General features: G+C 35.4%; 1 protein-coding gene across 1 annotated transcript; it reads left to right on the top strand.

Moving 5' to 3' along the window:
• Nucleotides 1-728: 728 nt before the first annotated feature.
• On the top strand, nt 729-25,746 carry LOC128775067 (coiled-coil domain-containing protein 7-like). Its single transcript, XM_053895744.1, has 6 exons — nt 729-793; nt 4,892-5,002; nt 20,217-20,327; nt 21,430-21,540; nt 24,416-24,535; nt 25,527-25,746. Exons 1-6 carry the CDS (start codon nt 730-732, stop codon nt 25,607-25,609), a joined length of 600 nt encoding a protein of 199 aa, XP_053751719.1. The 5' UTR covers nt 729; the 3' UTR covers nt 25,610-25,746.
• The last annotated feature ends 1,998 nt before the right edge of the window (nt 25,747-27,744 follow it).

The following is a 27,744-nucleotide window of genomic DNA, read 5'->3' as shown; positions in this document are numbered from 1 at the left end:
TACCCTTATTGATTTAATTTCATTTTGAAATATGTAGAACATTAAACCTACTTCAGAAGTTAAAAACATACAAAAGGTATGCTCAAACAAATGCCAGTTCCCCTGCCATTTTGTAGGTAACCATTACATTGTTTTCAGATATATTTACTATGTTTCCTTCTTCCATACCCAAGGTAGCACATAAGTTTTCCCCTTTTCAGTTTTTTTAATATAACATTATTCCTAGAAATCCACTTGAGTGGAATCAGTTTATAGAGATCTGTTTCATTCATATTATAGCTGTATGTACACTTTTTGTACCACATTATTTACCATAATTGATACGTTAGAGTGTAGTGTATACCTTAGTTTAACCAATCTGCTTGTAAATTTGTGTGGTTGTGAATATTTGCAAATTGCAAGTGTTCTGTAGTGAATAACCATGTACATATACAGTTTCTTTTAGTTATATGAGTATGTATTAACTTAAAGTATAAATAACCCAAGAAAACTAGAGACTATATATAGTATAACATTATATTTAAAACATTATAATGGAGATGTTAGTGATACAGCTTCAACACATACCCAATAAAAGTATTCTCACAATTTTCATGTCACATCTGTCTTATGGTAATTTGCTTATAATGTTATTAAAACGACCTGTATTTGTTACAAATTTTAAATCTAGAGATTTCACAGTAGATCTGTTTCTTCTATTGAGGCTAAATTAATCTCTTTATGTAGCTCATGATGATGTACCAGACAAAAGTCTTATGCTTAAGCATCAAGATTCAGTGTCAAAACTTCAAATGCAAGTACAGAAACAACTCTGTTTAAATAATTATAGATTATAATAATTATAAAAAGTATGATAATTATAGATAATTTTAAATTTTTAAATAATGTTTATTTATTTTTGAGAGAGTACAAGCAGGGGAGGGTCAGAGAGAGGAGACAGAGTATCTGAAGCAGGCTCTTCGCTGACAGCAGCGAGCCCAGTGTGGGACCTGAACCCATGAACTGCGAGATCATGACTGGAGCCAAAGTCAGATATTCCATGGACTGTGCCACCCAGATGCCCCTATAACTTCAAATTTTTTAAAATTAACCTCATCAGATCTTTTTTTTTTCTTTACTTCATGGATATGTATTTGAGCATATAATCTATAGAAAATTTACACTTTGGCCTAAAATGTGAATATCATAAAATAAAAACCATTTAACATTTGTTTGGAATGTCTAGTTATAAGATGATTTCATGTCATGGCTCTTGAGCTCAGTGCCCACTAACGCCCAATAATTAGTTAATAGTCTCTCAAACCATGTTTACTTTCAATAAACTACAGGATATTGGGTCCAAAAGCTGAATGGGCACCTCTGACATATTTCAATTGGCAAACAGAGGCTGCTGAGACCTGTAACTCAAAAAGCAAAATGAATTAGAAGGAGTAAGGAGAAGGATGGCCTATGTGGTCAGTTGAAGAAATTTCAGGGCATGTTGTCATGTTCCACTCAGGGTAGAAGTCTTTTTGGTAATCTAATTGGTGGGTGTCACCATCAAGATAGCCATGTAGGGAATGTGTGACCACCATTAGCTGAAGAGTGCCACCAATCACTGGGTATCTTTTGTATTTATTGGAGCTAAGAGCCTGAACATTACTAAAACTTGGAATTTTCTTCCTCTGGAGTAAGACACACTGTCCCTTCCCAGTTTATTCTCAGAAATTTTACATGGGTCATAGGTCCTTCTGCCTTGTCTGTATTAATGACCCATGCATGTTGTTCTATGTGGTCAACATGATATGCAGTCCTTGTTGGATTATGCCCTTGCCTGGGCCAACTAGGAAGATGTCATCAGTATAGTGGAAGAGTAATGCTCCATCTAAGAATAGGACTTTTTCCAGCTCATGGTCTTGTGGAATGGCCTTAAAGGTGAATTGCAACCCATTGCACATAAGACAAACTGATCTGTATGGACAGGGATGCTAAAAAAGGACATTTGTAATATAAAATACCTCATGCTTATTTCCTTCAGCTTGGGCACTAGCCTCTATGACAGTTATAATGTCAGGTAGTGCCAGTGCCAAAGGCTGTACTACACAGTTGAGCCACCAATAATTGATTATGTCCAGGCACCCAAGGCCTTTTTCAAAAGCCAGATGGTGAACCTCGGCTTCCTTATGCACAACAATAAGAGCAATTATTTCCTTTTATCCCTAAGACCATTGATATGGTTTTTAAGAGACAAAAGCACTAGATGCTGGTAGTCTGGTAAGTTTATAGTCTTCTATATGCCCCATTAAAATGATGCTAACTGCAGCAATTCCCTTCAGGGTTTAGTGTGAATGCATTCAGGGGTGCACATAAACAATACATCGATAACAAAAATCCATTCAGGAGTGGGCACCATCACAATGGTGATATGTGGTAGCCCCAAAGGATCCATGCCCATAGTCAAGTCTAGGTGAGGGTATTGGGGGGGTGGCTTCAGACAGAAAACCGGTGAGTATTATCAATTTCCCCTTCATTTTTATGCCAGGGATTCTGGGGGTTACAGTCACCTACCTGTATACCACTATCCAAAAGCCCCAAGAAATGTAATTCTCCCCAGACTACTTTGAAATTTGACTTTGGCATACAGCCTCCATTTCTCACTGTGGACATAAGGACATTGTCATTTTATAGTCTTTTTTTTAAGCCAAAAAGTTTGGGTAAAAATTTATAGGGCTCTTTGATTCATTTTATAATTCACCGGGAGAAGGACACTTGTATTAGCAGAGGTACCATCACTGGGCAGTCTCTAGGGAGACTGCTGTTTGTCTTCTATTAGAACACTACTTGACCAAGAGTTTCTCAGTGGAGAGTTCATTTATCTTTTCTTTTGACTCCCATTGTTTAGTAACAAGACCCAGAGATCTCTGAGAAAGTTCTTACCCAAATCTTCTAGGAGTATATGCCTGATTATTTATTTCTATGTCACTCTATCTGATGGTCGCTCCTTGTTATTTTGGCAGTAGTTGCTTTTTCCCTGTCCAAAAATTTGTCATTTATGATCTGGGTTATGTCACTCACTAATTGACCTGACCTTATGAGGAGGTTTAATTCACCTTGATAACCAGCAGGAGTGGCATTAATGAACCTAGAATCTTGCTAACAATCTTATCATCCACTAATCTTACTCTCTCATTGTAGAACTAAGGGACCACCAGTAGTTTGCAGAGCTGCTAGTGCCTCTGCAGTCGTGGTCCAAACATGTATTTTAGTCATAGGGAACCCATCATGAGTGGACCAAAGCTGTCAGAGCCCAAACAGCTCCAGCTGAGGAAGAAAAACAACTTGGGTCAGTCTCTATCAAGTTTTCTGTGGTAAGACTATTCTGAAGGAGGGTACTATAGTGGTGAACCCCACAAAGTGCCACTGTCCCTTCCTAAGTTAAAGAAGATTACCTTCTTGGGGCACCTGGGTAGCTCAGTCAGTTAAGCATGTGACTCTTGATTTGGTTCGGGTCATGATCTCGTGGTTTGTGAATTTGAGCACTGAGTCAGGCTTAACGCTGACAGCACAGAACCTGCTTGGGATTCTTTGTCTCCCTCTTTTGATCTGCCCCTCCCTTGCTTGTGTGTGTGTGTTCTCTCTCTCTCAAAATAATTAAAAATAAATTAAAACTTTTAAAGTGTGTAACAATTTTTCATCTTATCATTGGAGGACAGTAACATTAGCCAAGGAATTGATTCCCTAGATTTCCCAGAGCCCCTCTGTTGAATCTCTAATTTGGCCCATCAGGCATTTTGGCCATGGAGTTTGGAGTTGAAGTAAAGCACCACTGTTACCTCTCAAACATAAAAATTGTGTATAATCAATCTACTAGTGCTCTCCAAGAGTGGCCCATAACATTCCGTGGTTCGTTGATATGGCTGGCAAAGTGCATTGTTGGACCCTCAGATTCTAGAAAATAATCAGCTGGTACTCTCCAAGAAATCTCATAGACTTCTCTAACATCTCAAAACGTCCTGGAGTATCTTCATGCTTTTTACTTTTCCAGAAAGACTGTGCTTAATTAAGCCACCTTGCTTGTCACCATTTGTCACAAAGAGAGAGCTGCCAGATGTGAAGGAAGTAACTTAAGACAACAAGCCAAATTGAAAGTAAAAATTAAGGCTTTATTCACTTATTATAAAATATAAGCAGAAATCTAAACATAAAAGGGCACTGGCTCTACTAGTGTGTCAGCCAATATTTCATTTCCCCATGAAATGATATCAGGCAAGGGTTGGATATATTAGCTTAGATGGGAAGGGGATATATCACTATATGTACAGTTATTTGCACCACATTACATTCCCTATATACCATATATATTATATATTTATGCGCAAACATATATGCACACCATAATGTATCATAATTGGTACTATATGAATTTTCCAGTTTAATGAAAAATAACTGACATACATCATTGTATAAGTTTAAGGTATATAGCATAATAGTTTGATTTACATATACTATTGTTTATGGTATATATATCAATTTATTAAACAAATCTGTTTGAACACTTAGATGGTTTTGAATATTTTGCAATTACAAATAAGGCCACATTGACTAATCTTGTGCATATGCATTTTCATTGGTTGGTGTCTGAATGTTTTAACCTAAAGTATAAATAACCTAAGAAAATTAGAGTCTAATATAAGCATACTTGGTGTCCGGAATATTTATAAAATAAAGAAACATCTTCAATACACATCCATTAAAAATGTTCTTAGAATTTTCCTATTAGATCTAGTATTATGATAATTTATTTATTAATTTATAAAAATGGGAGAAAATGTTACTGTTCTTTTGTTATAAATTTGAAATCTAGAGATTTTACAGTAGATCTGTTTTCTTATTAATTTCTCTCTTTTTGTAGCTCTTAATGAAGTGCTGGATGAAAATCTTAAGCTTAAACATCAAGACTCAGTGTCAAAAACCCAAGTACAATTTAAAAAACAAAAAAAATCCACGGAGGAAAGAATCAGTAGTAAGTATAATAATTACAGGTAACTTTATATTGTTTAAAAAAATTTTTTTAAGGTTTATTTATTTTTGAGAGAGACAGAGAGACACAGAGTGCAACCAGGGGAGGAGCAAAGAGAGGGGAAGACACAGAATCCGAGGCAGGCTCTAGGCTCTGAGCTGTCAGCACAGAGCCTGATGCAGAGCCTGATGTGGGGCTCAAACTCACAAACTCCGAGATCATGACGTGAGCTGAGATCATGACCTAAGCTGAAGTCATATGCTTAACCAACTGAGCCTCCCAGGCACCCCTATATTGGTTTAAATTAAATGCATGAGAACTTTCTTTGGTTTGTTAATATGTATTTGAGCATGTATTTTATAGAAACTTTAAACTTTGCCTAAAGTGTGAATACCCTAATATAACTAGAGAACAAAAGGAAATACATTAATGTGTTTTGGTTCGAATTTCTTATCAGAAGATTATTACATAACCAAAGTCGTGTTCTCAGTTTTCACCAAAACCAATAATTGTCACATAAAGGATATGCACTTTTTTGGCAGCTTGTAGACCCAAAGTCCGAGGGGGTGCCTGTGACCTGTTGTGACTTCTTCCATAGGCTCTAGCAGGCAAAATTAGGTGTTGCTGAGATCTGTAACTGAAACAGCAAATGGAAATCAGAGGGGCCCAGAAAATGGGAAGCTAAGATAGTCAGTTGAAGGATCTCCAAGGGGATCCTGTCCAGTAGAGTCCCAGCCAAAGGTCTTTATGGTAACCTGACAGATGGGTGCTCTTATCCCTGTGAGAGTGTAGCGGTATCTGAATAGTCTAACAAATGATCAGATTATTTTTTATTTGGAGGGAACAGTGGACCCAAAGCACGACAATTGGCTTCTCTGGGATGCCCAGACATTTTTCTTTGGTTTTAGGTCCTTGTACTTTGTTGATAATAATGGCCTACTGAGATGATTTGATCAATATATTGAAAATCTAGCACTCCCTCCAGGAGTGGGACTTTTTCCAGGGACTTTTTCAAGCATGGGTTACAGATAATTAGGGAATTTAGGGAGTGTTGTGGAAGGACATTTGTGGTATAATGCAATCCATTCTATATACAACAAATTAATCCTGACCATTTGCATGGAGAGGGAATGCTGAAAAGGGCATTTGTGATGTTAATTGTAGTATAGTAAGTTCCTTCGCTTTGGGCAATAGCCTCTATAACTGTCACAACTGGTTCCAAAGGCAGCACTGACACATTGCATAGCCCTAATCAATTTAAAGCCTAGACTTCAGAGGTTTTGCACATAGGCCAAGTGGAACCATTGGATAGAGAAATGATTTGCAAATTTTGTTGGCTTTTTAAAGTTTAACAGTGAGGGCAGTTATCCCTTTTTTAGGCTTCTCTAGGCTTTTGGCATTGTGTTTGGAAGACAGTGGTCCTAGGTGCCAGTAGTTTGGTAGGTGATGATCTTACATATACCCCACTAAAATAACCTACCTTCAGAAAATCTGATCAGAGGTTAGGGGTAAATGCAAGCACTGGTTGGTATAGAAAGTACCAATGATGTATTAGGCAGTAAAAGCCATAATAATGGGGGTGGCCCAAAGGAATTCATCCATACTTGGGTCTAGAAAAGAGACCTGGTGTTGGTGGCCTCAGACCACTCAGAATTATGTTTCCTCCTCATCCTTGTGTCAGAGATTGTGGAGTCACAGTAATTTGTTCACCAGTATCCAAAAGGCCCAAGGAATGTAATTTTTTTACCACCTCTACTTTGTATTCTGACCTTAGCATAGGTCCTCAGGTCCCCACTAGAAACATAATGGCCTTGAGTACGTCTAACTTCTGGTCATGTTCATTTCTGAAAGCTTAGAGGTCTGGGTAAAAGTAAGAAGGGTTTGTATTGATGGACCCCACAAAGTGTCACTCTCACTAAGTTTTAAAAGATTACCCCCTTCATCAAGGAAGTAAACTACACAAGTCTCAAGGTTCACTGGGATATTTGGAAGGAATAGCACTTGTATTAGTCATAGTAGCCATTACTATGTGGGAACTTCATGACTCACAACCTAGCCATGAGTTGTTGGTAGAGAGCCCACCAATTTGTTCCTTTGAGAGACCCCATTGTTTGGCAACTAGATTCAAAGATGACTTTGTAAGGCCATTGCCTGGATTTTTCATCAGAGTTGCTATTTTCATGACCTTCTCTCCATTGGTCAATGTTTTTTCTCTAGGCAATAGACACTTTTACCATGTCCTGAAATGTGTCAGTTAAGCTATGGATTGTGTTGTAGATGTATTGACATGATCTTATGAGGAGGTTTGATTGAGACTGATAATCAACATGACCAACATAAGTGAATCTAGAAATATGATTCTGGTCAGCAGTCTTATCACCTATTATTCTAACTTACTCATTGGGAGTTCCCTAGTCAAAATAGACATTCTGTTGGTTAGGGGACTAATCAAAAATAGTGGCCTTACTGGTAACCCAAGATGGATGCCATTAGATCCCTGTTTGGAAAATATGAATAAACCAGTAGCTGAGTAGTTCCAAAATCACTGGGACTCTTTGTATATGTTGAGATATAGTAGACCAAAGGCTTGGCAATTTCCTCCTCTGGAATAAGATGTGGTGCCTCTTTCTAGATCATATCCTGGATTTTAAGCCTTTCTACCTTGTTTGTAGTAATGGCCTAGCTGTGTTGCTACATGTAGGCCAACAAGGCAGCAGTCATTTTATGTTGCCCTTGTCTGGACCCACCAGGAAAATGTCATCATCAACATAGTAGAAATTTATGCTCCCTCTAGGAGTGGGATTTCTTCTAGGTTATGCCCTATCCATTGATGACAGATAGCGGGGGAATAGGTAGAGTTATGGACTTTAGTTGTACATTGTGATTCATTCCATAGAAGTGTAAAATGATTCTGATCATCTATATGGATGGTGAGGATGAAAAAGGAGTCTGAGAAGTCAATTATTGTATACTGATTTCCTTTATCTTGGGCAATACCCTCTGTGACAGTCCCATCATCAGTTACTTATTAGTGCACAGGGCTGTACTATGTCACTGAGCCACAATCAATTGACTCTCTGTGTACCTGGGACCATGTACACAGGCCAGACGGAACTATTGAATGGAGAACTAGTCTCACAGAAAACTTTGGGTTCATGAAGTTCATAAATGAAGGTATTTATATCTTTTCTCCCCTAGTTAATTGATTTTTGGGGGGTAGACACTAGCACTCTAGGCACTGTTAGCAGAATAGGTTCATGGTCCTCACATGCCCCATAAAATGGCTCTAACTGCAGTAATTTCCTTGATGGCTTGGGAGTGAATTCAGTCAGAGATACCCTTAGACAAAACATCTATATCAATATATATTCATTAGTAGAGGTCATAACAATGGAGGTCTGTAGTGGTCCAATGTGACTCACACACAGTTGTATCTGGTAAAGGTGCTGGTGGTCTTGGACTCAGACACCAAAACAGAAAGTGTTATCTGTTTCTCCTTTGTATTAGATTCCCAGGGCTTCCATAACCAAGGACCACAAACTGGATAACTTAAACAACAGAATATTACTGTCTTAAAGTTCTAGAGGTTGGAATTCTGATATCAAGGTGTCATCAGTGATGGTCCCATCTGAGGGATTGTTACTGAGAGTCTGTTTAATGTTTTTGTTCTAGCTGTTGATAGTTTGCTGGTAATATTTTGTTTTCCTTACCTTATAGAGGCTCTTATTTCTGCTTTCATCCTCACATCGTGTTCTCCCCATGTGCATGTCTCTTTTCCAAATATCCTGTTTTGATGACACCATTCATATTGGATTAAGGACCACTCTAATGACCTCACTTTAACTTGATTATCTTTATAAAGACAAGGTATTTATTCTGAGTTGCTTGTGGTAAGGAATTCTACATATTTTTGGTGTTGGAGAACACAGTTCAACCCATAATCTATTCTCTAGTTTCTAAATATCCATGTTCTTCCCACATGCAAAATATACTCATCTCATTCCTAGGTCCCCAGTTTTAACTCCAGCATCTCACCTAAATATCATCAACTCAAAGTCCCAAATATCACTATCTAAGTCATCCAGTTATGGGTAATACTTGGAGTATGTTTAATCCTGAGGCAAAATTCTTCTCCATCTGAGAACCTGTAAAACTAAATATCAAATTATATTCTCCCAATAATACAATAGTGGGACAGGCATAGAACAGGCATTTCTATTCCCAAAGGAAGAAATTAGAAGGAAAAAAGAGGCCATAGGTCTTAAGCCAGTTTTCAAATCTTGAGAATTAGATTAGGTTAGATTTCAAGGCTTGAGAATAATTCCTATTAGCTTCATGCACTATTCCCTTAGAAATCTGGAGTTTGGCCCTACTTTAGCTATGGGTGGCAGCCCCACTCCTTGGAACAGAAGAGACAACAGCCTAACCTTTTGGCCTTTGCCCTCAGCCTCTGGTAGCAGTGGTAGCTCCAGTGATGTTTGAACTACCCTTTGGAGTTATTCTTCCCTTTTCTTGTAGAATAGCATATTTCATCATAGAATGGCTTTATCAATTCACTTTTTTCTCTAAAAAGTCTTACAGAAGTCTGACAGCCTTCCTTCATTTTATTCTATCTCTGTCTCCTTTGGTCCAGGCTGGCAGTGTTTCTGCTGTAGTAGTTGATTAGATCCACAACTCACATCCAAAATTTCTTTATAAAAACAGTTGTCTAGCCAGAAAATTGGGTTGTGACTTCAAAGCATGCTTTCTTTCTTTTTGCTTTAAATATAAATAGGCTGAGAATTTTCTAAATATTCATGTTCTGGTTCTTTTTGCTTAAAATATTTTCTTCAATTTATCTCTTTCCTTTGGCATTTTCCTATAACAACAAAGAAATCAAACTGTGCCTTAAACACATTGCTTAGAAAATTCAACTAAATATCCACATTCATTGCTTACAAGTTCTACTTTCTACCCAACAGAACACAGTTCAGTCAAATTCTCTACTACTTTATACAAGGATTAACTCTCCTCCAGTTTTCAACTACATGTTCTTCATTTTCATGAAGCAATTTGGTGTGTGTGGGGGGGTGCAACACTGTTTTTTAAAGAGACAGTCAAAGGACTTAAGATGGTGGAAAAGTAGGGGGACCCTAAAGATTCCTGGTCCCTCAAACACAGCTGTTTTGAGATCAGATAACTGAAAAAGAATTTATGACAACAGTCATAAGAATACTAGCTGGGCTTGAAAGAAACACAGAAGACTCCAGAGGAACCCTGTTGCAGAGATCAGCAGAAGAAAAGATCAATGAAACTGATTCACTGAAAGAATAAAATTGATAAAACTAGCCACATTATAAAAAAAGGAACCCAAATAGATAAAATCACGAATGAAAGAGGAAAGATCACAGCCAACACTACAGAAATACAAACAATTATAAGAAAATACTATGAAAATTATATGCCAACAAACTGAGCAGTCTGGATGAAATGGACAAATTCCTAAAAACATACAAACCACCAAAACTGAAGCAGGAAGAAATAGAAGAAATAGAAAACTTGAACAGACCCATAACGAGCAAAGAGATTGGATCAGTAATCAACAATCTCCAAACAAACAAGAGTCCTGGGCCAGATGACCTCCCAGGAGAATTCTACCAGACATTTCGAGAAGAGTTATTACCTATTCTTTTCAAACTGTTCCAAAAATAGAAATGGAATAAAAGCTTCCAAACTCATTCTATGAACCCAGTGTTACCTTAATTCTAAAGCCAAACAGAGGCCCTACTAGAAAGAATTACCAATATCTCTGATGAACCTGGATGCAGAAATTCTCAATAAGATACTAGCAAATCAAATTCAACAACACCTTAAAAAATTATTCACCATAATCAAGCGGTACTTTTCCTGGGCTGCAGGGCTGGTTCAATATTCACAAATCAATCAACATGAGGCACCACATTAATAGAAGAAAGGACAAGAACCATATGATCCTGTCAACATGCAGAAGAAACATTTGACATTATTGTCAAAATCCATTGTCAGAATCCATTATTGGTAAAAAAAAAAAAACCCTTAACAAAATAGGGAAAAATGGAACATAACATCATAAAGATCATGTATGAAATATTCACAACTAATATTATCCTCAGTGGGGAAAACCTGAGAGACTATCCCCCATGGTCAGGAACAAGAAAAGGGTGCCCACTCTCCCCATTGCTATTTTACATAGTACTAGAAGTCTTAGCCTCAGCAATCAGACAACAAAAAGAAATAAAGGGCATACAAATCAGCAAGGAAGAAGGCAGAATTTCACTATTTGTAGATGATGTGATACTCTATGTAGAAAACCAGAAAGGCCCCACCAAAAAATTTCTAGAACTAATACATGAATTCAGCAAAGACTCAGGATATAAAATCAATGTGAAGAAATCTGTTGCAGTTCTATATACCAATAATGAAGCAGCAGAAAAAGAAATCAAGGAATTTATAATTGCATGAAAAACAATAAGATACCTAGGAATAAACCTAACTAAAGGGATAAAAGATCTGTACTTTGAAAACTATAGAAGATTTGTGAAAGTAAGTGGAGGACACAAAGAAATGGGAAAACATTACATGTTCATGGATTGGAAGAAAAATAGTTAAAATGTCTATACTACCCAAAGTAATCTACACATTTAATGAAATCCCTATCAAAATAACACCACAATTCTTCACAGAGCTAGAATAAACAATCCTAAAATTTGTATGGAACCACAAAATATCTCAAGTAACCAAAGCAATCCTGATAAAGAAAAAACTAGAGGTATCAAGATTCTGGATTTCAAGCTACATTACAATGCTGTAATCATCAAGAAGGTATGATACTGGCAAAAATGGACTTGTCGAATGGAATAGAAAACCCGGAAATAGGCCCACAACTATATGGTCAACTAATCTTCAACAAAGCAGAAAAGAATATCCAATGGAAAAAAAGACAGTCTCTTAAACAAATGGTACTGGGAAAACTGGAAAGCAACAGGAAAAATAATGAAACTGGACCACTTTTTTGCACCAACCAAAAAATAAATTCTAAATGAAAGACCTGAATGTGAGACAGGAAACCATCAAAATCCTAGAGGAGAACACAGGCAGTAACCTCTTTGACCTCATCTGGAGCAACCTCATTCTAGACTGGTCACCTGAGGCAAGGGAAATGAAAGCAAGCATAAACTACTAGAACTTCATCAAGATAAAAAATCCTCTGCACATTAAAGGAAACAATCAACAAAACTCCCAACGGAATAGGAGAAGAAATTTGCAAGTGACATCAGATAAAAGGTTAGTATCTAAAATGTACAAAAAACATCAACCTCAACACAAAAAATCAAACAACCCAGTTAAAAAATGTGCAGAAGACATGAATAGACCCTTTTCCAAAGAAGACATCCAGCTGGCTAACAGACACATTAAAAAAGTGCTCAAAATCAATCATCATTTGAGAAATAAAAATCAAAACCATGATGAGATACCACCTCATACCTGTCAGAATGGCTAAAACTAACAACACCAGAAACAACAGGTGTTGGTGAGGATGCATAAAAAGGGGAAACCTTTTGCACTGTTGGTGGGAATGCAAACTGTTGCAGCCACTCTGGAGAGCAGTATGGAGGTTCCTCAGAAAACTAAAAATAGAACTACCCTACAACCCAGCAATTGCACTACTAGGTATTTCCCCAAGGGTACAAAAATACAGATTTGAAGAGTACATGCACTCCAATGTTTTAGCAGCGCTATCAGCAATAGCCAAAATATGGAGAGAGCCCAGATGTTTATCTACTGATGAATGGGTAAAGAAGATGTAGTGTATATGTATGTATGTGTATACACTCAGTCATCAAAAAGAATGAAATCTTGCCATTTCCAATGATGTGGATGATGCTAGAATGTATTATGCTAAGTGAAATAAGAAAGACAAATACAATATGTTTCTATTTATATGTGAAATTTAAGAAAGAAAACAGATGAACATATGGGAAGGGTGGGGGAGAAGAGAGGGAAACAAACCATAAGAGACTCTTAACGATAGAGAACAAACTGAGGGTTGATGGAGGGGTGGTGGGAGATGGCCTAGATGGGTGAATAGGTATCAGGGAAGGCACTTTTTGTGATAAGCACTGGATGTTGTATGTAAGTGGTGAATATGGAATTATATTCCTGAGACCAATATTGCACTGTATATTAACTAAAATTTAAATTAAAAATAAAAAGAGACTGTGTTTCCCCATTGTATATTCTTGGCTCTGTTCATAGTTTAATTGACTGTATATGTGCAGGCTTATTTCTGGGCTCCCAATTCTGTCCCATTGATATGTGTCAGTTTTTATGACAATACTATATTGTTTTGATCGCTATAGCTTTGTAATATAGTTTGAAATATGCAAGTGTGATGCTTCAAGTTTTGTTCTTTCTCAAGATTACTTTGAATGTTTGGGATCTTTTGTGGCTCCATTTAATTTTAGGATCATTTGTTCTATTTCTATGAAAATGCCATAGGAATTTTAAAAATTTTTTTGAATTTTGATTTCAGTAATGTTAGCATACATTGTTATATTTGTTTCAGGTGTACAATATAGTGATTTAATAATTCTATAGATCAATCAGTGCTTCTCAAGATAAGTGTACTCTTAATCTCCACCTATTTTGTCCTGTTCTTTTATTTGAGACATATTCCTCTGTCTCCTCATTTTGTCTGTTTCTCTGTGCTAGGAAAGTCAGTTATATCTCCTACACTTGAAAGTAGTGGCGTTATGAAGAAGGGTTTCTATAGTGCCCTGCAGGGCAGTGTCCTCTGTTCACCTGAACCTGGCACTTCAGAGGTATCTCCTATGTGTGTTGCATGTGCTCTGCTATTGTGGCTGAGAAGTTACATGAATTTTTACCTGTTGTGGCCAGTGTTTGGTCCCTGTAGTGTTAGTGATCCAGTCTGGGGCTGCCTTAGGCTTGAGTTGAGTTAGACCTGGCATTTATCAGAGATGCAGTATCATTGAACTGCAGGGTATGTTCCCTGTGTTGTCTCCTGTGAAGCTTTCATTGGTGGGTGCGGACTACCCCACCCACTGCTGGGATTGTACTGTTCTCTCCTCAGGGGGAAGAGTCACTGGAGTGGTGCTGGCCCCAATCGGGGCTGCTTACGTATTAAAGTCTTATGACATCACTTTGGATGGGCTCTGGTCAACAGTATATTGGAGGGGGAAGATCTGCAGAAGCCTGTGGACAGGATGTATGGTGTTAGCAATTTAGGAATCAAGTGTTAGGGTAGTGCTGGTTCACAAAGGTGACCATGTGTTTAGGCTAGATGGTGGGAAAAGAAATGGCTGTGGGTAGGTTCTTTGTTCCTGGAGAGTCTCCCAAGGATCTCTGCTCCTCCAGCACATGCTTTGGGATAAGTAAACAAATATTCCTACTTAATGGCCCAGGTGTTTTCCAAACTGCTGTTTCTATGCTGTATTTATGCAGGGCTGTGTGCTGTGCTGTCTCTTTTAGGGCAGGGATTCAGTTTCCTTTCATCCTCCTAGCTCCCAGAGAGCCGAGCCCAATACTTTTTAAAGTTTCAGGTCTTAAGTCCCACTGTTTACAAGAACTCACAAAATTCAGCCCGTCTGGTTTTCCAAGCCAAATGTTATAGGGATTTGTCTTTGCCATTTGGGCTCCCCAGTGTGATAGGCTGTTTCTCTCCCGTCTCCTCACCTGCAGTGTCCTTTGCTCCTGTGGACAGTCCTATGGGTCCCTTTAGCTCCCCTCTGCATCTCTGCCCTCCCTACCCTTTTCAGTGTGACAGCTTCTCTACATTTAGCTGTGGAGTTTGTTCTTACTGTCTTTGGGTCATTTTCTGGGTTATTAACACTGATGTGAGTGTTTTCCAGTTGTATCTGTGACAATGTGAGCTTAGGGTCCTTCTACTCTGCCATCTTCCCTGGAAGTCATCACTGGAATTTTGATAAGGATTGCATTGAATCTCTTGATTGCTATAGGTGGTGTGAATATTTTCACAATATTAATTCTCTCAATCCATGAGCATGGAATATCTTTCCATTTATTTTTGTCTTCTTCAATTGCTTTCATCAATGTCTTATAGTTTTTAGGGTATGGGTCTTTTGACTCCTTAGTAAAATTTATTCCAAGGTATTTTATTATTTTGAATGCTATTGTAAATGGGATTTTCTTAATTTCTCTTTCTGATAGAGTTGTAAGAGTACAAATCCTTGTCTTGTTTCTAATCTTAGAGAAAAACCTTTCAGGTTTCCACTGTTGATCTTATTAGCTGTGGGATTATCATATATGGTCTTTATTATGTTGAAATACATTCCCTCTATAAGCATTCTGTTGACAGTTTTTATCATGAATGGATGTTGAATTTTGTCAAAAGATTTTTCTGCATCTATTGAGGTAATATGATTTTTATCCTTCATTTTGTTAATGTGATGTGTCACATTGATTGATTTGCAGATGTTGATCCATCCTTGAATAAATGCCACTTGAATATGGTAAATAACCCTTTTAATGTTATTAGAACTTCTTTTATCATTCGTATTTCTAACAACATTCTCTTCATGATGATATATGTATTGCCTAAGATAATAAAACCTTTTTGTAAAGTTCTCCCCCTTTCTTTCTTAGCCCTCACCAGAATCACCTTTAATGTCCATTTTTCCAACAATCTTTTTAAGGTAATCTAGGTTTTTTTTTTAAAGTTTATTTATTTGAGAGAGACAGAGGTAACATAAATTGGGGAAAGGCAAGAGAGAGAGGGAGACAGAGAGAATCCCTGATGTTGGGCTCAGACTCACAAAACTAAGATCCTGACCTGAGCTGAAACTGAGTCAGACAATTAACTGACTGAGCCACCCAGGCACCCCTAGTTTTTTTGTTTTTATCATGCTGTTCAAAACTCTTGTAGTTTCCTACCTATTACCCAATTCCAAAGACATTTCAACATTTTTTTGTACTTGTTACAGCAGTAGCCCACTTCCTGATCCAAAAATCTGTGTTAGTTTCCTTAAACTGGCATAACGAAATACCATAAACTGAGTAGCTTAAAGAACAAAAAACTATTGTCATACAGTCAGCAAGTAAAAATCCAGAATCAGATGTTGGTCATGATGTTTTCTTCTGAGACCTTGATTGAAAATCTGTTTCATGGCTCTTTTCTACCTTCTGGTGGTTTTCTGGCAATATTTGACATTTCTTCTCTTATAGATGCATCAACCTGATCTGTGCCTTCATCTTCATATGGTGTTCTCCCTATATATGTGTCTGTCTCTGTGCTCAAGTTTCTTGTTTTTATAAAGATACCATTTATATCTGATTAAGGCCTAGTATAATGACCTCATTTTAACTGGATTACCTTTTTAAATACCCTATTTCCAAATAAGGTCACATTCTGAAGTAATCGGGGATAGGAATTCTATACTTTTTGGCAGGAGTGGGCACAGTTTTACCCCATAACCCCTTCATTATAGTGTGAAGGATTGTGGAGATCACAGCTAATTATGCACCAATATCCAGAAGGCCTAATAAATTGAGTTCTGAACTTGGTACAGGACCATTATTTTCCACTAGGGACTCTGGGACCTTGGCCCAACCCCTAGTCTTGCATATTTTTGAAAGCTGAGACATCTGTTTAAAGTTGACAGGGCTCCATAATTCAGCCCTAGATTCTCTGGGAGGCACAGAAAGAATAGCACATGTATTAATCATAAGAGGATCATCCTGAAGACTCTAATTGAGCAGCCTGCTGGAGCCACAGGCCACCCACTACTTGACCATGAGTCCCTTGGTAACAAAGCTTATCAGTCTTCTCTTTAGGAACCTACTGTTGAGTAACCAGATCTAGAGATTTCTTTGGGATACCCTACCCTAAATGGTCTAGGGGAGGACACAGCCTTACCATTTTTACATCACTCTTTCTTCTGGTCAGTCTTTGCTATCTGGGCAGGAGCCATGTTTTACAAACTCAATAATTGTCAGTGAAGATCTGGATTATGTCTCAAACTGATCAACATGACCTTTAAGGAGGTTTAATTGAGTTCAATAACCCATAAGAACTGGATGAACAAACCTCATTTGTACATCTAAGAGACCAGTAGGGTGGCTCACAGGAAACTATATCCATGGAAGGATGATTCATCCATGTTGTTCAGTGCCAAAGACCTCATCATGTGTGGGCCAAATCTCTCAGAGTCAATATACTATCCAGCTGAGAATGTAGATGGTGTTGAGTGCTTGCATTCTTCCAACCCAGTGCCATCCTCCTGTTTTTCCTTAGGCAAAGTGGCTGCTGTTATTGTACTCTGGAAGTGGGGTTCTTTAACGTCATACCCTCGAGGTGCCACTCTCACTAAGTTTAACAAGATTACCCCCTTCATTAAGGAGGCAAACTATCCAAGTCTCTAAGAGCGTCAGATTACTAAACAAAGTGATCCCAAAGAGATCTTTGTTCTTTTTTTATTTCAGGTATGAATCTTAACAAAAATTTGCTGTGTTATAGGCTGTCTTTTGGTGCCAGAACCATATTTACACCTAACAATGGTAACTGGGTACAACTCAGCATTCAGAGTCTCTGAGGAGTTTTCTTGTCATCACTGAAGGACTATATCAGTAGTTAGGGAATTACTTCTCTAGCTTTCCTAGAGTCTCTCTTTTGGATCTGTATTTTGGACCACCATATGAGTTTGACCAAGGAATTAGAGGCTAAAGGGAAGCACCAGTGATCCCCCTAATACCTGAAAAAGTTATGTAACCAGTTGCTACCACTACCCAAAACACCCCCAGGATCCACTAGTACTTTCTGAGTTCTATTGGCATGGCTGATGTAGTACCCATGGAACTCTCAGACTCTTGAAAATGACCCACTAACATCACTGGAGAGTGTCTGATGGATTTCTCTAATACCTCTCAAAAGTGCCCTATGGGAAGTTGAGGGTGTTTGCCTTCTAGATAGAAAGTCAGTGTACTCGGGACGCCTGGGTGGCGCAGTTGGTTAAGCGTCCGACCTCAGCCAGGTCACGATCTCGCGGTCCGTGAGTTCGAGCCCCGCGTCAGGCTCTGGGCTGATGGCTCGGAGCCTGGAGCCTGTTTCCGATTCTGTGTCTCCCTCTCTCTCTGCCCCTCCCCCGTTCATGCTCTGTCTCTCTCTGTCCCAAAAATAAATAAAAAACGTTGAAAAAAAATTAAAAAAAAAAAAAAAAGAAAGTCAGTGTACTCTGTTAACCATTCTGCTCAGTTCACCAATTTGTCAGAGAAAGCACTGACAGTTGTTGAGTTGGTCAATTAATAAGCCAAACTGAAAGTAATTTAATTACTTTATCTAATTACTATGATATTTTATAAGCCAAACTGAAAGTAATTTAATTACTTTAATTACTATGATATTTTATAAGCAAGAGTCAAAACAGGAAAGGGCCAACTTTAACAATGTTCCATTTTTCCCCATTAAAGGAACCAGGGGAGTGTTAGATGTTCATCACAAATGCAGAGGGGAGATTGTCTCTCACTGCTGAAGGATCCTCAAACAAAAGGCTCTTGCCATTTTATGGCGCCAGGATATGGAGGGACTTGGGGAGGGCTAGGAGTGGAAAAGTACTGAAAACTAAGTCAGAAAGGAGAAAGTTGTCCTCAAGGCTTCCCCAGGAAGGTAGCCTAAGCAGAGTCACCTGAACAGTACAGTGCCTCATTTGAAGTCTATGAATGGAACAGCTGGTCTAGGGCATGCTGACCTGGAGAGGCCTGAATACATGATTGTACTTCCTTGTAAAGATCAGCACACCAGCTGTGTTTTAGGCCTAGTGTGGAGTAGGAGACTTTTTCATATGATAACTGCCAGTTAAAAACTTCGTAATTTTCTATGGGTTGAACCTGAAAGATTACACATAGGATTTTAACTTGGATCTGCACTCCATAGTTTATACACTTATACTAATATATATTGAGATACACACACACACACACACACACACACACACACACACACACATATTCATGCATACATGTGCATGTGAATATATACATGCATATTGTGCATATACATGTTTTAGAAATCATGAGGACTCCTGGACACCTTCAATTCTAATCTCTCATGTCTCATTCTTGCCTTCCTCCATTTCATATGTGTATATTCTTTCTTCCAGTGTTAATCTTGAATCTTTATTGGAGCTAAGAGCCTGAGCATGTAGTTGCTCAATCCTATAATGCTTCAACTTCATTAAGGAACTGCTCAGCACATACCACTACAAAAATAAGTCTATTCAAATGATTTAGTGATTTTTCTTGCAATCTGCCCCCTATATTCTTGCCTAAGATTGAGGGTATTTTTCAAACACTGTATTGATGACTTATTTGGATTAGTATTGTTATTTTTATCCCTTCACTAGAGTCCTTTCACTTGCATTCAGTGTTAGTTTCCTCTTCTTATTCTTGTTAATTTAATTTTATTTTTGGAATGTATAGAGAGCATTAATCTGCTTCAAAAAGCAAATATTATGCAAAAGATATATGTCCTTCTCTTTGCATTCCTTAGACTTCTCTCCCATCCCATCTTCTTATAGGTAAGTAACTATTATTTTCATGTTTATTTTTCCTCTATTTTGTGAATTTAATATCTATTTCTCTATTTGTTTCTGATTACTTCTTTCTGACCCAAAAGTTAGCATACTAGATACACTTTTTTAAAGAGTTTTTCCACTTAAACATTAGCTCTTTTTGTCAGTTTATAGAAATATTTATTAATTTTATGCAAATACATAAAGCAGTTTGTACCATGTAATATGCCATAGATTATACTATACCATAATTTATAACATAACCTTAGTTTATTCAACCAATATCCTATTCTTAAACATTTAGATGATTTTAAATATTTTGCAATTGCAGACAATATTGTAATGAATAGACCTTGTACATATGCATTTTTGTTGGTTGGTTTATTGTTATCAATTAACCTAGTATATAAATAACCCAAAAGTGGAGACTGTTATGAAATGTATTTGTTGCCTCAGAATATTTAGGACATAATGAGACAGCCTCAGTAGTATCAATTAAAACTTTTCTTATCATTTCCATGTCAGATCAACCATTAGGACAATTTATTTATAGCTATAAAAAGAAAATGCTATTGTACACTTGTTATAAATTTAAATCTGAAGTTTTCATAGATCTGCTTTTCCATTTAGTGAACTAAATGCATCTCTTTATTTAGCTCATTTTGGAGTACCAGATGAAAATTTAATGCTTGTGAATGAAGATTCAGTGTCACAACCCCAAATGCAAGTAGAGAAACAAATAACTTACAGAAAGAAAAGGCGCCATAGTAAGTATAATAATTATGGATAAGTTTAAATTATTTTAAATCCATCAGGAGATTTTTTTCTTTGGTTCATGAAGACACTTTTGAGCATATGTTTTATAGAAACTTTACACTCTAACCTAAATTGTGAATATGCAAAGATAACTAGAAAACAAAAGTAAAAGCATTAATATCCTCAGGCTGGAATTTCAAATCATAAGACTATTTCACAGTCATAGGACACACATTAAGTATCCACCAAGGCCCAATAACTCTCCAGTAATACCTCAAAGTATCTTTTAGCTGAATCTGTGAGATTACAGTTCTTGGGAGATTTTGACAATTGGGCACTTCTGACCTGTAGTAGTGTCATTCTGACATAAGGTCCAATTGAGAAACGCGAGAGGTTTAATTGGGCCACACTGTCATCATTTGTTACTGAGAGAGAGCTGCTAGCTATGAAGTTGGTTAATTCAGACAATAAACTAATTTGAAAGTCACAATTAAGCCTTTATTCACTTGTGATAATATAAACAAGAGTCTAAATATAAAAGGGCACCAGCCCACCAGTATTTCAACCAGTGTTTCATAAAATGACATCAGACAAGCATCAAATGTATCAGTGCAGATGGGTGAAGAATGTCTTACATATACATATATACATACATACATACATATGTACAATTATCTACCATTATAGAAGTATTCATATTATACCAGTTCTGTAGTTGAGATATATGTATCAGTTTATTTGGCCAGTCTCCATGCTTTAACATTTAAATGGTTTTAAGTACTTTGGAATTACAAAAAAGGCTGTAATGAATACTCTTGTGCATATGAGTTTTCATTGCTTGGTCTATTATTGTGTATTAGCCTAAGTATAAATCACCCATGATACCTGAGGACCAACATAAAATGTATTTGTTACTTAGGTTTATTTATGAAATAATGAGACAGTTTTGAAATCAGCCATTTTCATAACAGTTCTAGCATTATAATAATTCACTTATGACCTTATACAAATGAAGGAAAATGCTACTGTGCATTTGTTATAAATTTGAAATCTAGGGATTTCACAATAGATCTGTTTTTCCAGTTCGTAGACTAAATCTATCTCTTTCTATAGCTTATTTTGGCATACCTGATGAAAATCTTATGTTTGCGAGTCAAGATTCAGCATCAAAATCCCAGGTGCAAGTAAAGAAAAAAATAACTTCCAGAAAGGAAAGACGTAAAAGTAAGTATAGTAATTATAGGAAACTTTAAATTATTTTAAATTAACCTCATCAGATTTCATTTGGTTCATGAATATGTTTTTTGGGCATATATTTTACAGAAACCTTACACTCAGATCTAAAGTGTGAATATCCTGGGGCACCTGGGTGGCTCAGTCAGCTGAGTGTCTGACTTCAGCTCTGGTCAGATCTCATGGTTCCTGGGTTCAAGCTCTGCATCGGGCTCTGTGCTGACAGCTCAGAGCCTGGAACCTGCTTCAGATTCTCTGTCTCCCTCTCTCTCTGCCCCTCGCCTGTCCATGCTTACACACTCTCTCTCTTTCTCTCTTTCTCTCAAAAAATAAGTAAATATTAAAAAATAGATAAGGCATGTATATCCTAAGATAGAGACAAAAGCAAAATTAATAATACTGTTTGGTTGGTATTTGCAAGGTCAGTAATTATTAAGTAAATGGCTTCCACGCACACTAATGAAAATTATTGACATGATTTTTTTCTTCCATGGGAAGAAAATTTGGTGATTTTTTGGCATATCCAGACATTTCAAACATTTATGTTTTTTTTTTCCTTAGCATTTCCTCTTGAAAAGCAAAACAATGAAATGATGTCACAGGAAAATCAATTTCCTGAGGACAAAGTTTTATTTTTAAGAAACCAAGTTCAAAGTAAAAAACTTGAAACTACTAGAAATATGAATCTTGATAGCAAGTAATTAAATGTAAATCTTATGAATTATTTTTAATTAAATTCAGGAGAACACTTTTGGATTTATGAATATGTCTTCAACCATATGCTCTTTGGTAATGATTCCCATCACACTTTAGATACTTATTAATAATTTATCTCTTTGTTTTAAAATTACTGAATTAGATGTGTTAAATCTTACTTTGGGATTTATTTTTTCTTGCAGTTGTGGCAGCTTATGATTTATATCTTATAACACTCTATTATTTATGGTATATAAAGTTAAGATTTATAATATCTTTCAAGGACAGAACATTTTGTCTTAATTAGGAAGTTTTTATTTATTTTCCCCCAAAACTACTTTATCTACTATTAATGTAGCTCCATAAACCTCTGGTTGGTATTTGCATCATATATTTTTTTCTATCCTGTTTCTTATATCTTTGTGATTTTGCTGTATCTTTTGCAAGAAACTTATAAGTGTAAATATCTTAAAATTCAGCTCGTTCTTTGTCTTTTAAGTAGTTCTCAATCATATATAATCTAGTTATTTCTACTTTTAATTACCCCATTTCTTGGGTAATTTTTCCTACTTTTCTTTCACTTTTTCACTCTCTGTATTTTTTTATCCTTATATGTTTTTCCTTAGCCATATCTGATTAAAAATTTTTAGACTTTATTCTAAAATGTGAATACTCTAAAAAAACTAAAGAATCATTTTAAATATGTAAGTATATATAATAATGTTTATAATAATATTTCTAAATTAAATATATTTAATGCTTCTGTAAAAGTAGCAAGACTGCTTACATACACACAAGTGAAAGTATATTCACATGATATTTATATTTCAACTAGACAGGATTTGCTTATATCATTAAAAAATGACATAACATATTGTTGGATAAATAACATATATTGTAAATCCAAAAGTTCTACCACAGATCCAGTTCTCTATTTAGTGCTTTTATGACTTTCTTCTTGAGGCCCAGAAAATGGATGAGATATCAGATGAAAATATTTTGCCTGACACTTAAAACTGTTAGAAAGAAAAGACTCAGTAGTGAATATGATAATTATGATTATTAAATTATTTAAAATTTCAATTGATTTGAACAGAATTTTGTTTATGAATGTATATTCTGCTACAAGCTTACATACATCTATTAAGTCAGATTTTTATTGTGTTATTTAAATTTCCTATTTCTTGATTTTCTTGAATTTTGTTTGTCCTACCAATTATGGAGAGATGCATATTGAATTTTCGCATTATGATTGCGGACTTATCTATTTATTCCTGCAGTACTATTTTCATTATATTGCCAATTTTCCTTATACTGTCTGTTGTTAGGTGCATAGAAATACAAATGTTAGATAATTTCTTATGAATTCAATGATTTCTTTTTCTGAAAGGTGCCATTTTATTCTGTCTCCATTAAGGTCTTTTGACCAAAATCCTATTTTGTCTGACAGTGACATAACTATTGCATATTTATTTTGGTTACATTTACATGACATATCTTTTTTCACCTACTTAGTTTCCAATTTTCTGTATTATTATTATTTAGTAGTGTCACTTATAAATAACCTATAATTAAATTATTTATAAATCTAGTATGACTGTCTTTGTCTATCCCTATAACATATAATCCATTTATAATTATGGTACTTATTGATACATTTGGATTTAATTATTTCTATTTTGGAGTGCTCTGTATTCTTCCTACCTGACCTAGCTTTCTTTCTATTTCATTTCCTTATTTTGGAATTATTACTTTCTAATCAGTCTAACTTTTACATCAATCCTATACGTTTTAAAATTTTTAAGTATTTAAAAAATGTAAATGCCCTTAGTACAATAAAGTCTAATTATAACTTTCTAAATGTGTGTATAAAGTAACAAAAGTACCTTCACATACTTTCAGGAAAGCACTGTGATGATTTTCATATTTAATTTTATAGTCTGTTTTGAAAATTCACCAGAATTTTGTTTTGTTTTGTTTTGTTTTGTTTTGTTTTGTTTTGTTTTGTTTTGTTTTGTGTGTGTGGGGGGGAAGTGTTTGATTATTTGTTTAAATTGTGTTCATTTGCTTAAATTTTATAAAACTGGAAAGAAACTGTAAGTGGTTCTTATTAAAAATAAAGAGAGTTAACTTTTACTTTTTATTGAGTTAAAAGTCTCTATTTTTATAGCTGAGAAAATGGATGAAAAAGCAGGTAAAAATCTTTCACCTGAAGATAATGAAGTTTTAATCTCAAAAGGCTCATCTCAAATTAAGACACTTGGAGCTACCAGAAAAGTGGGACTTACTAGTAAGTATAATTATTAAAAATATTATTTAAAATAAAAAAATTATTAAAAGATATTTAATATATTTCTTTCTTCAGTTCATGAATATATATATTCAATCATAAATGCATGCTATATACTGTATCATATATACATATATATGCTACATCTGTAATGTGTGTGCATGTATGTTATCCATTTGGTCAAGTTGATTAATTATGTTGTTGGTGCTTTCTTAATTTCATTGAGATTCTATGCTTATTATTTGTGAGGAAAGTATATTAAATCCAACTACTGTGATTGTTTATTTCTCTATTACTCTTTGTAGTTCTGCAATTTTTGTTTTATTTTTCTAAGGCTTTTTTACTGTATATAATAAATATAAATTATATGCAGATATATACATATGTATGTAATAAATACACAAATTTTAAAATGTTATATATTCTTAGTGAACTGAAATTTCTGTCTTAATGATGGACATTTTGTAATAACTTTTTTGTGTGCTTTTAGTCCATTTTATCTAATATTTACATAGTATCTTAATGTAATTATTTGCATAGAATAATTTTTTCATCATTTTACTTTCAGTCTTTTCATATTGCTATGAATTAGTTGTGTAACTTTAAAACAAAAGGCATTGTGGTTGGTTATTTTTTAATCCAATGTAACAGTCTTTGTGTTTTAAATGGAACATTTAATAAGATTTACATTTAATGGAAGTATTGATATGTTGGGGGTAAATGATTTGTATTTTGTCTTTCTTATCTGATGTGTTTTTGATATTCTTTTAAATTTGTTTTGAATGTATTCTTTACCATTTCTTTATTCCCTCACCGATTATCTGTTACAAAAATATTGAATTTAATCCTAAATTGTGAATACCTTATAAAACTATTCTCTTGAAAAGTACTCCCATTATTTCTGTATTTCACATAGTCACTCTGTAAATCACTATCCCAACAATGAGTAGACATCACTATTTCAACAATATGGTATTTGATTATGTTTCAGAACATGAAAGGAAATATTCCTCGATAATTGGTATGTATTTGAATTACAAATTAATGAATAAAATTGTCTTCTTAATGGGTTAAAAGCATTCTTCTTATAGCTCAGAAAGTAGATATGTTAGATGAAAATCTTTTACTCAAGCATAAAGTTACATTGTCAATAAGCCAGTCTCAAAGTAAGAAATTTATACCTGTTAAAATGAAAACACTAAGTAGTATGACAATTTTCAATATCACTGATTTATTTTTAATTAAAGAAAGCAGCAAAACTTTGTCCTTACAATCAATCATGTATTTTGTATGCATCTGTTAGCTCAAATGTATTTATTGGGTTGTTCAATTCTTCTTTAATTGAAGTTCTGTCTATTCTATATTACTAAGAGATGTTATGTTAAATTCTCCCACTGTGGTTACAGACTTCTCTGTGCTTCCTGGTAGTTTTTCCGGTTTGTTTTATGTATTTGGAAACTCGGTTATTAAATGTGTGCAAATTTGTACTTGTTATTTATATCTGATAAACTGAGCCTTTGTCTCTTTAAAAGTATAATCTTTCTTTCTAGGAATATTTTTGTGCCTTAATGTTTATTTTGTCTTTTGGTAATATAGCTGTATGCCTTCTTGTGATAAGTATTTACAGTTTTTTCTTAAGATTTTAGACAGAAGTTAATGGTGCCTATAGCATCTTAGTATTTTCTTATAATGATCCTAACCCACAAGAAAAACCCAACAATATCTTCATTAATTGGTTGTGTCAAACCAAATTAGGACCTGTTGGGATCTACATAACTTTTGTGGGAACATAAATTATCAGTAAACTTGGGCAAATACCTAGAAGTGTGATTGCTGGCTCATATGGCAAGACTGTATTTAACTTTACAAGAAACTGCCAAACCATCTGCAAAGTGCCTCTAGTGTTTTGCATTCCAACCAGCAGTGAATTGGAGTTCCCATTGATTTACATCCCTGGCATCATTTGTTGTTTTCAGTGTTTTGGATTTTAGCCATTTTAATAGGTGTGTAATAGTATCTCATTGTTTTAATTTATAATTCCCTGATGACACATATGTAGAATTTCTTTTCAGATGCTTATGTGCCATCTATATGATTTATTTGTTAAGGTATCTGTTCAGATCACTTGCCAATATTGTGATTGGGTTATTTGTTTTCTAATTGTTGAGATTTAAAGCATTCCTTAAATACTATGAATAACAGTTCTTTATCAGATATATGTTCTGCAAATATTTTCTTCCGTCTGTGTCTTGTATTATTATTCTCTTAACAGTGCCTTTCAGAGATCAGAAGTTTGTTTTCCTTTTAATTTAACTTATCATTTTTATTTTATTCATTGATTGTGCTTTTGGTATTGTATATAAAAAGGCATCACCAGTTTGCATTACAAAAACAGTGTAAGAGGGTTCCTCTTTCTCTGCACCCTTGCCAACACCTATTGTTTCCTGTGTTGATAATTTTAGCCATTTTTACTGGTATGAGGTGATATCTCATTGTAGTTTTGTGTCTCCCTGATGACCAGTGCTGTTGAGCACCTTTTCATGTATCTGTTGGCCATCTGAATGTTATCTTTGGAAAAATGTCCATGTCTATTCATGTCTTCTGCCCAATTTTTAATCAGATTATATGTTTTTAGGGTGCTGAGTTTGATAAATTCTTTACAGATTTTGGATACTAACCCTTTATCAGATATGTCATTTGCAAATATCTTCTCCCATTTGGTAGGTTGCCTTTTAGTTTTATTGATTGTTACTTTCACCGTAGAGAAATTTTTTATTTTGAAGAAGTCCCAAAGTTTATTTTTGCTTTTGTTTCCCTTGTCTCAGGACACATATCTAGTAAAAAGTTGCTATGGCCAATGTCAAGGATATTAGTGCCTGTGTTCCTCCTGGATTTTTATAGTGTCATGTTTCACATTTAGGTCTTTCATCCATTTTGAATTTATTTTTGTGTATGGTGTAAGAAAGTGGTCCAGTTTCATTATCTTGTATGTTGCTGTCCAGTTTTCCCAGCACCATTTGTTGAAGAGACTCTTTTTTCCATTGGATATTCTTTCTTGCTTATCAAAGATTAATTCCCCATAGAGTTGTGGGTTCATTTCTAGATTTTCTATTCTGTTCCATTGATCTATGTGTCTGTTTCTGTGCTGTACCATACTGTCTTAGTCACTACAGCTTTGTAATATAACTTGAAGCCTAGAATTGTTATGC

Source organism: Panthera pardus, unplaced genomic scaffold (genome assembly GCF_024362965.1).
Source record: "Panthera pardus isolate Hobbes unplaced genomic scaffold, ASM2436296v1 HiC_scaffold_6, whole genome shotgun sequence".
Lineage (NCBI taxonomy): Eukaryota > Metazoa > Chordata > Mammalia > Carnivora > Felidae > Panthera > Panthera pardus.
The sequence above is the reverse complement of the archived record's forward strand: the minus strand, read 5'-3'. Positions and strand labels throughout refer to the sequence as shown.